The 13,551-nt window shown below is 43.0% G+C and overlaps 1 protein-coding gene across 4 annotated transcripts in view; it reads right to left on the bottom strand.

Annotated features, from left to right (window-relative positions):
• MAP4K4 (mitogen-activated protein kinase kinase kinase kinase 4) overlaps positions 1-13,551 on the bottom strand; it is a 137,714-nt gene that overhangs the window by 20,777 nt on the left and 103,386 nt on the right. For 2 of the 4 annotated variants that reach the window (XM_081003346.1, XM_081003347.1), the window contains exons 14-20: positions 11,559-11,645; positions 10,692-10,913; positions 9,446-9,607; positions 6,367-6,597; positions 5,457-5,563; positions 4,065-4,216; positions 2,494-2,591 (exon numbers count right to left, since the gene is read on the bottom strand). In XM_081003346.1, the coding sequence (XP_080859472.1) occupies positions 2,494-2,591; positions 4,065-4,216; positions 5,457-5,563; positions 6,367-6,597; positions 9,446-9,607; positions 10,692-10,913; positions 11,559-11,645 (1,059 nt within the window). The remainder of the gene's footprint in view (positions 1-2,493; positions 2,592-4,064; positions 4,217-5,456; positions 5,564-6,366; positions 6,598-9,445; positions 9,608-10,691; positions 10,914-11,558; positions 11,646-13,551) is intronic. The other 2 variants (XM_081003348.1, XM_081003349.1) reach the window with 1 other exon arrangement.

Here is a 13,551-nt window from a genome sequence, read left to right as displayed (position 1 = left end):
AACACTAACAGATGGGATGGAGTGTCCCTTTCCTCTCTGCTCTGCTGCAGTCCCTCGTACCCCCATATTCTGCTCCGGGAGGGTTCCCCAATCCTCTGGAACAGATCTGGGGAGCACATAAGGTCTGCAGTGGGAGATGAGATGAAGAGGAAGTCCCATTACATGAATGGAAGAGCACTGTTGGGTATCACCCAAGGTGTCTCGGAGCAAAGCTGTGCAAATGTTATAATAATTACAAAGGCAAGAGGGTTCATTGCTCTCAGTAGCATTAAACGAACAGTTGACTGCTTACCACTTCTCCCTGAAGACCAGCCATACGAACAGGTTCAGCAAATTGACATCAGGGCAAGAGTGAATGGAGTGCAATTGGGGGAAAACAAACATTACAACACAAGTTTAGTATAGGAAGAAAATAAATCCAGCCTTCAAGGTTCTAAAGCTGCATCACTAGCTTGCTCAAAAACTGCCATTAAGGAACAAAGGAATAGAACACAAAACAACGAGCTACAACAATATTATGAGTAGGAATCAGGACTGTGTTGGGGAGATAACAGACTTGCTTTTTCAACCATTCTACACATACACACATTAGGAAAAATGGTAACATGAAGGGGATAACTTGAAATGCTCTGCTAGATGTTTGGAAGGAACAACAAAAAAAGAGTTGTTATGTGGCATTTACTCATGGTGTGATTGTTGCTCCGTTTCAGTGATGCATTCTGATAACCAATATTCGTTTAAAATGAAGAACACTGTACTTTGAAAAAGCAGGAGTTTTCAGTACAATTCTAGAAGTAGTCGTTAGCTGTGCCTTGCTATTTGTTTGAACAGAAGAACGCTCGCTCAGGATTATCATCTCCTTCTGACAGCCGACCAGTAACTAATGACCAGGCCAAGGCAGCAAAAAGCTTGTACTATACTAACTACACACTTTCGCAAACCGTCCAAGCAAGAATCCTTGTAACTGGCTTTGCCACATGCAGACTTTCTCCAGTTTCTTTGATCCAATTTGTATAGGTAAGAGCTACAGCTATTTCCTTTGCAGACGGTAAGAGCACAGCATGTGTGGCTGGTGCTACAGTGCAGGATGCATCTTAACAATTCAGAAAAAACGACTATGTCTTCATAATTTCAGGACTGAACTACATATTGGAAAGGTGACAGTGGGCTCTTGGACCACAGAGCATTAGGTTTCCTTCCCTAAGCCAGGCCGAAGCTTCCTGGGCTTTGGGAAGGTAGCAACAGGGGAATGTTTAGGGAACTAGTCTAGTCCCCCTAGTCCACCAAAACTACCATCTCTTGTACCAGTATATTCTAAAACTCTTTGCAGCCATGTTTCTATTATTTCCAGAAACTTCATTTTCCAAAAACAGTGTAAAATAAAAATTCAAATATGGCTGTTTTCTGTATTTCAGAAATGGTTATCAAATGGTTACTGGACTTGCAGTTTCTTGCCACAGATAGCTAGGATTGTTGCAAATCTGATAGCTCTTACTATTACTAATATAGTTATAATAGGCTGGTTGCCTATTAAGAAACTGAACTATGGAAAAGTGTCCTGCTCACTTTGAGTAGAGATTTAAGCAATGCAAGAGAAGCGTCATGTACAGAAAGCTTCTATGTGGATACCGCCTCAATACATTTGAAAACTATCCATTTAGAAGGGTTTGTGTACTTTTTCCAGGATATGCATTAATGCACTGTGCATGTGTCCAGTGTGGCTGGGGAATGGCAGCATGATGGGTGTAGTGGTTCTAGGGGTTGCTCGTGCGTAAGCCGGTGCAAACACCTGGCTGGGTTGCCTGAGTGAACCTTTTCTGTCCGGACAGCCACTCACCCGTGGCTGTCTCAATCGCTGGCAGAATCCGTCAGTGGGCGTTTCTTAAACTTCTTCCAGCAAAGCAGCTCTTTGATGCCTAGTCTCCTCCTACTCTCTCTGCGCGAAAGCCTTCTGCGCAAGGAGGGCGTAGGCAGCGGAGGACCTCTACTCTCCCCGCTGGTCCCCGGCAAGGAGTCATGGGACCGCCTCGCCGCTTCCCCCATCTGCCCCCCTTCTCCACTGGTGCTACGCTGATTCTCTTCCCCAGAAGATGGGCTGCCTCTCCCAATCCCGGGACGCTCTCTGGAATCCCTCTGGATTTTGCTCTCTCCCTCCGGCACTGATGGCAGTTCCCTGACAATGGGCGTGGTACAAATAATAAAATGAAATAAAATAGTAAAAATAATTTCCAGGAAATGGATTAGCTCAGTGTGTTGTTGCTTGTTTGTTTGTTCACAGGATTTAACTTGAGTGAATATCTAATGCTGGATTTTATGAAAATAAGTTTTCCATGTAACTTTCCAACATTTCCAACTTTTTCCCCCCTTCTTAACTCTCCACTCCTACACCCTAAACATATCAGTAGGCCGTCTCTTATGTAAAACTTCACACGACAAGCTTTTATGCTAAGTATCAGACACAGATGAGGAGGTAACATAGTCTGAGAGCCTCACCACAGGTTTGCTAGGTCTGAAAGCTTCCTTCTTATCTTCTGGTTTTTTTGTTGCATTTTCAGTACGTTGCGATGGTGAACCTTCAGATTTTGACGATGCTACATGAATAAAGACCAAAAAGAGGTAGGGAAAGAATAAGTTAATTGCAAATTAAGAGGAATGTTAAAGCAATAGGAGTTTTAATATTTCAATGCATCTTATTTCTCCATCCCCCCTGAGATACCTTAAATTAATTAATCAGGGGTGGGGAATCTGCAACCTGTGGGCCAATCCTGGCCCACCAGTTGGGCCACTGTTCCCCAAAGTTGGGGCTCCAGCTCGTTAGACCACAACTCCCATCATCCCTGGCCAGCAGGACCAGTGGTCAGAATGATGGGAGTTGTAGTCCAACAACAGTTATCAAGCCCCAAGTTTGAGAGACACTGGAGTAGGTCTTTGAAGCCATTTCCCCTGGTGCCCACCCACCTATCAAATGGCTGCTGGTACTTATGGGCAAGGAGGGTGGGGTCCATTTCTGCGCTGGCTGCCCCTATCTGTTCCTAGCAGGGAACAGGTATCTTCAGCCAAAGCGTCAGGATTTAACTCCCTGCTCATCAGCTGAGAGGGGGTTAAATCCTGCCATGGCTGCCTGTGCACTTTCTCCCTGCTTCGTACAAAAAGGAGGTTGGTATGTAGGGGAGAAAGAAAAGTGCTTTGTGTTAAGTTGTGGGTGAACATATCAGATGACACAGCGATTCTTCAAACAGTTCTAGTTTATTCACAGGCCAGAACAGAAGGGTTCAGTCAGCCTGCTTATATAGAGCTCCAGTACAACGTAACTGTAACAATTTTCTAAAACTATCCAATCACTGAATGTCACTTTCGATCCCTTATTTGCATAACTATCTACAGTATCCCCCTGCTGGCCCAGGGTGAGAACTTCAGTACATAACACCCCTCCCCACCGAGATAAGGCGTTAGTTACAATCGTAATGGTTTTCTTATATACAGCACTACACGTAATGGTTCAATTAGGCACAAAAGCATATCGGTTACATTTCACATGCAGGCATCAGCTGCAAGTCACTCTTGCAGCTTGCAAAAAGCCAGTTTCTTTCTACCCCATCCCCATCAGCTGACGGCAAGTTAATGGGAGAGAAAGAAACCTACTTTTTGCAGGCATTGGCTTGCTCAGTCAACACTTCCAAATTCGGCTGATAGGGAGGGAGGAAGTAGCAGCTTGCCAAGCCTACGATTGACGCTTCTCCTCAAGCACTAAGCTTAGGGCTGGCAACACTCCTTGTACCATGGTTCCCGAGTGCCCCACAGTCTGGTGGGTGCTGGGCACTTTGGAACCCTGCACCAGGGATTCCGACAGTTGGGCGGGGCAGCCAGCTGTCAATCATATGCAGGCATAATGGTGTCATGTGATTGACAGGTAGGTTGTCCTGCCCACCTGTTGGAAGTTGGCTTGCGGGGAGCCAAAAAGGTTCGCCACCCCTGGCCTGAGTGAACGAACAAATACGAAAGAAGAATGCAGATTAATCTGCAGACTCCTAAGGACAAAGAGAGAGGAAAACGTCGTGTCTTACATCTCATTCGGAATCTCTCTCCCGATCCGCTCTGGGACCCAGGATGTGACCCGGGCTGTGAACTGGAATTGCTGGAACCAGAGGAACTTCCACTCCCAGGTCTTGGCACCAGCTTCTCCACTCTTTCCCAGAGCAGGCGAGGCTCTATATTGCTATGTGGGAAAATAAAAATAAAAGGTGTTTGCTTTTTTAAAAAGAAAAAAACCCACATTGATCAAGGTTAATATTTTATTTTATTGCCTTAACAATGCTGCTTTTTTCCGGAAGACATTCTTAGTCCTCTAACACTATCCCAGTACGTTTCCGAGCACAATTCAAAGTGTTGGTGCTGACCTTTAAAGCCCTAAACGGCCTCGGCCCAGTATACATGAAGGAGCATCTCCACCCCCATCGTTCAGCCCGGACACTGAGGTCCAGCACCGAGGGCCTTGTGGTGGTTCCCTCACTGAGAGAAGTGAGGTTACAGGGAACCAGGCAGAGGGACTTCTCAGTAGTGGCGCCCGCCTTGTGGAACGCCCTCCCATCAGATGTCAAGGAAATAAACAACTATCTGACTTTTAGAAAACATCTGAAGGCAGCCCTGTTTAGGGAAGATTTTAATGTTTAATGCTTTATTGTGTTTTTAATATTCGGTTGGGAGCTGCCTAGAGTGGCTGGGGAAACCCAGCCAGATTGGCGGGGTATCAATGATAAATTATATTATTATTGTTGTTATTTTAATCTCACGTTCTCATGAGTAGTCAGAATGAATACGTGAAACGCCTGAAGTTTCTTCCAACTCTGCAATTCTATGATTCTAAGTTGAACAAGCACTTCATGATGCACACACAATTGCTTTCAGGTTATCTCTAGCTGGAGATACAATCAGACAAACACTACGAAAAGACCCAGTGTCCGGGACCAGTGTTATCCTGCCACAGCAGACTGCCTATTTCCAATCCCAATAAAGCCTCGTAGCCCTCTCTGAATGAGCAATTACTGAGAGGAGCAAGGAGAAGAAGCAGTAACTTTCACATGGCTTGTGCTCTCCTACTGAGAGGTGGTATGGACCGATCCCAAACATGAGAATAGACAACAGGTGAGAGGAAGAGGTGGGTGCAATTGGGGAGTTGGTTCCCACTCAGAGCATCTTGACTAAGACTCATTTGAGGCCTTTTGCCTGCACTACCTATGAACATGCTTTAAGATGCGGTTCCAAAAGAAAGCCAACTATAGTTGAATGGCATGAGATAACTTCCTATATGAGACTGTATAAACTTCCCCTTAGAAGCTTCTCAGATACAGCAGAAACTGCCTTACAACAGCATCTCTCAACACTAAGTGTTTTTGGGGAACAATGGATTCCAATTTGCTCCTCCCAATAGCTGAAGTGGGAAACCCAATACCACAAACCTTGTGGAATTTCTTTGACCTGCTTGGTTATTTTGCTGTCCACTGCCCTGCAGCGGCGAATCTCGTCGAGATAACACAGGTGATCTGGATGTTGTTCTCACAGGTACCTTGCATGGAAGAATAAACAATTCAGATAACACGGCATAGCAAAAAAATAAAAGAACAACATGTTGCTGCAACAATGTATTGGGGTACATTATTAAAACACTAGCATTTTGAGCAAGATAGTTCTAAAATAATTCACCAACTTAAGCTCATTTTGGACCGCATCTAAGATGCTGGAAAGAACGTAAGAGTTTAGTAGGTAACTAGCAAACAAACACAAATACCCACTCACAGACTACCATGACGGTTTAGAACACAGGACTTTGAAGCAAGGGATGCAAAAAGCAATCTGCTATAATAGCATGGGAAATTTAGGAAATTAAGCTCTAAGGAGCCAACAAATGCCTAGTAATGGATCAGTAGAAGGCAGAGAACTGGGGGAAAGCAAGATTATATGTGACAGAAGTAAACCAAGCAGGAAAACACTTTCTTTGTGGATAGAAATGTCTCAACAAAACTACCGGTTTAAAGCCTGATATTCCATTTAGAGGCAAAGAGATAGCTTTCAGCTATTCATATGCTTTCTTCTCTACATCACTTGGCATAATATTTTACTTCTATATAACAGCCACTGCCCATACGGCATTTTTGTGTAAAGTTAGGGCAGAAATTCCTGTAACATCTTGGCTGAAGAAGGGGAGGGAGAATTCCTTGCCTAAAGTACTGTTTCTGATACCATTGTCGTTCTTATGAGTATGCAATTCACTAGTTAAAAATCTAGCGCATGCCTTTCATTACTTTTGCTTTGCTTTTTGTTTCTTTTTGTTAAAAAAAATATCAGAATTCTGTCTTTCTACTTCCTTACCCTTGGAGGCACCTCGTCACTGTCTGATCTAGCCCAGGCCTTTTGGGTGGGGTCGGGTACCTCAGACTTAGAGTCAGAACTCTGATTTAGCACTTCACTGCGTGAAGGTGGATTTGGGTCCTGAGAGCGAAGATGGTGATGTGCAAATTTGGGAGAAGGGTCACTGAAGGAATGGGACCGCGAGACAGGGGAAACATTGTTCTTGAGAGATGCCAGATGGGACCACTGTACCTTACGAAGAAAACAAAACATAGAACATTCAATGCGTTCTGTTCACACGGGCTCCCCCCGCCCCCCCATCAAAACACAGAATAAAAAAGGCAAAGACGGTATTTGGGTGGCGGGATAAGCACAACTTGGGATATGATGTAAGGCAAGCATGTGGTTGAAAATCAATACGAGCTTAAAAGCAAGGGAGAACATAAAATCAGCATTTTGGAGGGTGTATGCTCTGGGCACACAAATTAACAAGAAGAGATAAGGGCAAGTTCCATCTTGCAGAACCTATGCCGGATGAAAATTTTCAAATCCAAGTATCAAATCAAAAAGAATAGTATAAAATAATATTGGCAAATACCGTACTTTTCCATGTTGTTACTGAAATTTACTGAAAAATTATGTTTAAAATCGGGGGTTGTCTTATAAATTGGTAGTGCCTAGGGGGACATGGGATTGGTTGATGCCACGAGCCAGAGATAGTCTGCAGCGTGTTGTTGGTGTCTGCGGCAAGGGATGGTGTTGATGGGATGTTGCTGCGGCAATTGGGCGGACAATAGGCTGCTTCTGCTGGCAAGGGGACAGATGTTAGGAGGTTGTTGTGACGTGTGTGTGTGTGTTAGTTTTAGTTCCTAAACAAAGCTCAACAACTCTGTGCAATCTCCCCCCATTTCCTTAATTTTTAGTCCCCCAAAATAGGAGGCATCTTATACGTGGGGGGGGGGGTTATACACGGAAAAGTACGGTATATATTAGCTTCAAAACAATTTGCCGGCATCTTTAGATCACGCAGTAAGTTGCTTTTAAGGCATTAAGACGGAATCACATAGAACAAAAATAAGACTACATTTTCAGCAGTCACTGGCTGAAAATATGTGCACAGTGGCATTATATAACATGCACATACACTATGCTGTATAAAAAACAATATACACATATTGTATGTGTCACAGGTAATTTATACTAGAGATGCACATTAGAGACGACACATAAATATGACCACACACACTATGGAAGCACAGCTTTAAATCCATAGTTAACTCTGAACCCTCCAAGGGAAGCCTTGCAATAACCATTCACTGCCACTTCTTTTGGAGATATACATAATCTTGCTAAGTACTCTTTTCCTGCCTGCACACCTCATTAAGGACATTTTTAAAAAGTAAATAAACACACCAGAGTAATTTTCCCCACTCCTAATATTGTGAAAGGAAATGGAAATGTTTTCCTCAATGCTTCCAAATTCACCCCATTTCTATTAATCTGGGAAGTAGTCCAGATTCAACTTCACCCTACAAACAAGTAGTCACAGGACTCTGGGCACAGTGAGCACTGGGCAAAATTAAATGCAACAAGAGTGTGAGAAAGTGGATGTACGTGTGTGTTTGTTCAGAACAAGTATTGTGGGTGTATCAAATTCTGATTATGGCAATAAAGTCCCTCATGATTTTGGCTGATCCACCGGCATGGAATGTTCAGCTGAACAGACTCTTAACAGTTTACAGGTCAGCTTCTTTTAGATCCAGAAAAAAAGGATCATGTGTTGCCGAGATTAAAATGTCATAAAGGGATATTGTACAGAATCGCCAGAGTTTAGGAGGAGCTAAGGAATGAGGAATCCAGGAGTCAAGTAGATGGAATAAGACTGCAAACTTAGGATAAACGAAGGAATTCTAAGTGCTTCAAGGACAAAGAAGACAGGAAATTAAAAGGGGAGCAAAATGCCGTCCCAATCGACACCACCACCACAATTTCACATAGTGATTTGAAGCGGCCAATTTGTTTTGCTGCAAGCTTCTAGAATGTAGAGTGTATTATATTAAAACTGCACTTTAGATATATTTAGAAAAGTGTTTTTCTTGAGCTTCTACTGACAACCTATACCGCTGTAAAGGTTTTCAAAGATCTATTAAAATGTAACAGCCAAATATTTACAAAAGTAGCTAAGGTTTTCAAAAACAGGTTATTTTCTTCTAACACATCACCTCAAAATAAAAGAGGGTTCTGCACTTGTGCTACACAGGTGAACAACAACCTGTTTGTATATAGATTGTACCTGAACAAGGCTAAAAAGGTAGAGGTGGCTACTTCTGAAAATATATTATACCTACATGGTGTCACCCATAAATATACAAAGAGAATCCCATGAAATGAATTCAACTAGAAACTCAGTTGTTGTTTTTTTAATCCTTAAGTAAAAAGAAAGGGGAACATATCAGTGAAATATTGTTTGTAGCCAAAGGAATCATCCCTCAAAAGCAATCATGAAGGTGAAGTTACACCTGGAGACCTGGTTGCATGGCTGTCTGGCCAAGACTGCTTTCACAGACGGACTGAGTCGGGTTGATTGCAGAAGTGCAACGCAGTTGTTTGTTTGTTTTTGCCCTAAGTAGCTTGCTACTTAAGTCATGCCACTAGATGACTCAGCTGTCATTGGAAGAATTTTAAGGGAAACCACCATTAAAAAGGAATGAGATTCTGGGTCAATTGCTGCATCGCTGTCCTTCCAAAAGATCCAAGTCAGCAGGCGGAATGCAAGTGTTTCTGTATTTGATCGCAAGTTTTTCAACAGAATACACTAAAACACATTTTTCTTCCTTACAACCCACCAAACTTTTAAGGAAAGCTGCAGGAAGTCAGGGCAAGTTTAAGTTTTACCAGGAGAAAAGAAAAAAAGTAGGTGCAAGGGCAGTGTTAGCTAGCTTCGCTTAGCGCAGGAGTTACAAGTCATTCACACATAATGAACGTGTTTTCCAAGACACAGTCATCCTCACGCTTTTCATTTGTATCTGTGGCTTTCCATACCTCTTGGTCATTCACCAGCTTCCCACATACTTCTCCCAGAGACCTTTTCTGCCTTTACCTGTGGTTCCATTGGCTTTTGCAGTGAAGGCTGAACAGGCTCGGAATTTCCATTTGAAAAGGACTCTGATCTTGAAGGCACTGGTGGCTCCAACACTTTGCTCGTCTGTTTAGACTGTGCTTCAGGGGAGCCCTGGTTATTTTTCCTATATCTATCGTCAACCTGAAAGAAAAACCAAAAAGTATGTCAGCTGGACTTGCACGGCCACATTTGACTGGGAAGACTGTCTGAAGCTTTTGTGGGATTTCAAGGAATACCAGGTATGACAAAACTTTGCAAAAGTTGCATCAACTACAAAAGCACATTTGAATTACTATGTCTTTCTAACTAGTAAAACGGTTCTCTCTTTGACACTGACATACAGACACACGACCAGAAATGGGGGGGAAACGGTGCTAATAGAACAACAGTGTTTCTACATAATGATCGACTGCAAAGGTTTGCAAAATGTGGGCATAAAAACCCAGGACTCCCTTAGAAGGTTTATCAGTTTCTCAATGAGAAGCTCAAGAATGGCTGAAAATGAAAATGGCTGGAAAATCAGCCCACCTCTGATCCTTGCCTACAGTGTATTCATCACACTTGGCTCCTCCAGAGGGTTGGTAGTGGCATTCTCCATATAATGCACATGAAATTACACACATATATGGAATCTATTGCTGCAAAATGATATAATGGTCGCTTGCATACAGAATGGGCAGAAATAGATCCAATCCTAAAAGACTTTAAAAGAATCTCAGAGTCCATTTTTCCACCTCTGAAGCACACTGGCTCCCAATACTGTTCAACATCCAGGACTGGGCATCTCTGCAAAGGCAGCAGGTTCAAATCATCACTCTAAGCCTCAGCTACTTTGCAGGATAATTGTGATGATAAACTAGAGGAAATATGTAGCCTTTCTTGAGTTCCTTGGAATGAATATGAATATCTCTCTCTCTCTCGTGTGTGTGTGTGTGTGTGTGTGTGTACACACGTAGACACACACACACAGTGGTATCTCCAGTTACGAACAGGATCCGTTCCGGAGGCCGGCCATATCCCCAAAATGCCATAACTGGAGGACCACTTCTGCTTATGCGCACAGTGCTGCAGAGTGCTTCTGCGCACATGCAAGCAGCAAACCCACTTCCAGGTTTGCCGCGTTCGCAACTCAAAAGTTGGATCCACTGTATGCATATATGGAGCATAAATGTTTTAAATGAATAAGCGTTGAAGAAAGCTTGCTAAATTTCAAAATTTCAGTTACCTCCCGTGGTCTTTCAGAAGGCTCATAATGGGATTTAGGCTCAGGAGTATGATAATTTTGTTTATTCCTTTCTTGTTGCTGTTGCTGCTGTTGCTGTTGTTGCTGCTGCTGCTGCCGCCTATGGTCATGCTGAAGTGACAAGAGATACGCCTGCTCCTGTTGCAACTGGCGCTGCAGCCTCTCTGCTTGTCGGTGCTCTTCCATTTCCCGCCATCTGTATTCCTTTGAGAAAACAGGTCAGCATTCAAGACGTGAGTACCAAGGGTATACTATTGCTACAATGCAACCGGGTGTACCAACCATTAAAACTGGACCCCAAGGAGCACGTATTGGGTTTTGGTATAGTTTTTTTCTTGGTGATGTTTTATGCTAACCTGAGCAAGACTGGAAACCCAAAGGAACAGTGGCGTTTTAATTAATTAAATTATTTTTTAAAGAAGAGCAATCAAGTGTAATCTTGAAGGACAGTGTGTTTTTGGAGGTGAGGTAGGGGAAGGGAAGGGGGAAGGAGACAACAACCTGGCCTTTATATTCAGTGTTTAATAATAAGAAGAATAAATATTATGGTCTGCACTCTTGTTATTCTAAGGAGGGCTGTTCCAAAAACAAAAAAACAAAAAACTTGACTACCAAGCCAGTACATCCCCAACTTTAAAAACAGAAATCTACTCTTATTGCACTGTGATACAGTAATTTTCACATGTGCCTGCCAGCCCAATGCGCTATAACATAAATGGCTTTTGTTCCAAGTTCTATTGTGCATACAGTAAAGCTCAGTTGTGTCCAACTGGGAAAAGCCTGGGACACCAGCCAGAGAAAGGGAAAAAACCTATTGCTACTGAACAAAAACAGATACAGGTGCGTTACCAGTAACATGGCCTGCTCCTGGAGCAGCTGCTGCTGAAGAATTTCCAAGTGCCGCTGCTCCTCTTCTAGCTGTCGCCTGATATACTCCTGTCACACAGAAATTACCCAGCAATAAAATTGTTCACAACAGGAATGCATCGAAACCACCTGAGTAGCAAAACCACCCCAGGCAACCTTCAGGCGACAATTCACTTCGGGTGAATCGCTTCTTGTGAATCCTCAGTGAACAAGTTAAGAAAACCCTATCACCTAAAGCAGTGTTTCCCAAACTTAGGCGTCCAGCTGTTGTTTTTGGACTCCATTTCCCATCAGCCTTGACCACATCCTGTTACCTAGGAATGATGGGAGTTGTAGTCCAAAAACAGCTGGAGACCCAAGTTCGGGAAACACTGACCTAAGTAATGGCTGAAAAGTACTCCACTAAAAGACTAAGATGGTTTTTGAGAAAGTCAGGTGGGAAGAGTTCCTAGGTTGTCTGATGAATTTTGAAAAATGTTTATTAAAGAAAAAAATAAGCAAAAATGTATTTTGGAAACAAACCGAGAGTTAAAAACACAACAAGTCTTACCAACACAGCCAACGCAAAACCACATGCAACTTTTATTAAAATAATTAGTTTTAGGCACTGTGTGATGAACCGTTAGCAACAGCTAGAGCCAGGCTTCGTTAAGGCATCCCTTTTGCAAGCTTCCCACAGGTAACTACACTGCCAAACACAACTCTAACCTCGACTGTAGATTACCCTAGCCTCTGTCATCAAAGCAATGCCAGTCTTGCCCAAGTATGTGGTGGTTATGACAAAACACAAACAAACAAACATCCACTAGAGAACAGGTAGAAGACCAAAAAAGCCTTTTCATCTGGAAATCTAAGCCTTACACTTCAGAAGTCAAACACTGGTTTGTCTGGCCCACTAAACCAAGCCTAAATATGCAGCACCATATCCGAAGCTAAGAACATCCTACCATGCAAATTAATAAATGTAGGTAACATAAAAGACATGCACTCAAACACAGAGAGACAGTGTATGCAAAAGCAATTAATGGTTCAGTGCTGTGGCAAAATGGGAGCTACTTGAAATCTCATGAAGGAAAAGAAATGATGTATACAGATTTGTTATATGCACCTCTTGCAAATCCAGAGTTCAGGTGAAGTGAAGACAGAAGTGTAATTTCTTAAAATCAGCCATAGGGATAGAGTTTGAATAACATCTCTCTGAGTTGCCATCGTATTGTTAGAAGGTTGGGTTTTCCCCCCCTTAGCCCCGGTCCAATTCTAGTCGCATGCAACTAGTAATCTCAAATGGATTTGTGCATCATCACTGTCCCATTCAATGGGGCCCAGATGTGCAGTGCGAGGTGGGTGTTTGCTGCACGCAGGAGCCCTCCTTCTCAGAATGTGTGGAAGGGGCAGAACTGCCCACCTAGTCCCACCTCAAACATCCCTGTCCCCAACTGCTAGAGCTTCAGAGCTTCATAAATTGTGCATGAATGCAGAAGGCAGAATGCTCTCCTGAATGTGCTTAGAAACTTCCGGATGATCAACCTAATGTGTGAAGATTTCCCATTCAGATCTTCCCTCTCAATGCATGATAGACTGACCCCAGAGCTGGCAAGAAAAGGGATGTTGGGAGTGAGACGAGGTGTGTAGCCTCCACATGTTCGCAGGGCTACAAAGGCCTTCTTCTGCACGCAGAATTTCCTGATTTGGGGGCAATTTACCGCCATTTCATAGGACAACCTAGCACACATGGGTATCTAATAGTAGGTAACATTTCTGCCATTATGTGCTTCAGTTACTTAATATTCATTTTTACCATTTCAGAATTCTCAAAATAAATGTCACAGCAGGGGAGGGGAAATTGTTGCAATCCAAGTACAATTACCCATAGTGGCAAGCGCCTTTTTTTTTTCTGAATACAAAGTGTTACGTTATTTCAGGCCCAATTATGTAACCACTTACACGGAATATTGTTTTCCTAGTACTGACACTG

This window comes from Podarcis pityusensis (assembly GCF_964106645.2).
Source record: "Podarcis pityusensis genome assembly, chromosome: 4".
NCBI classification, from domain to species: Eukaryota; Metazoa; Chordata; class Lepidosauria; order Squamata; family Lacertidae; genus Podarcis; species Podarcis pityusensis.
This window is presented reverse-complemented; position numbering and strand designations above follow the sequence as displayed.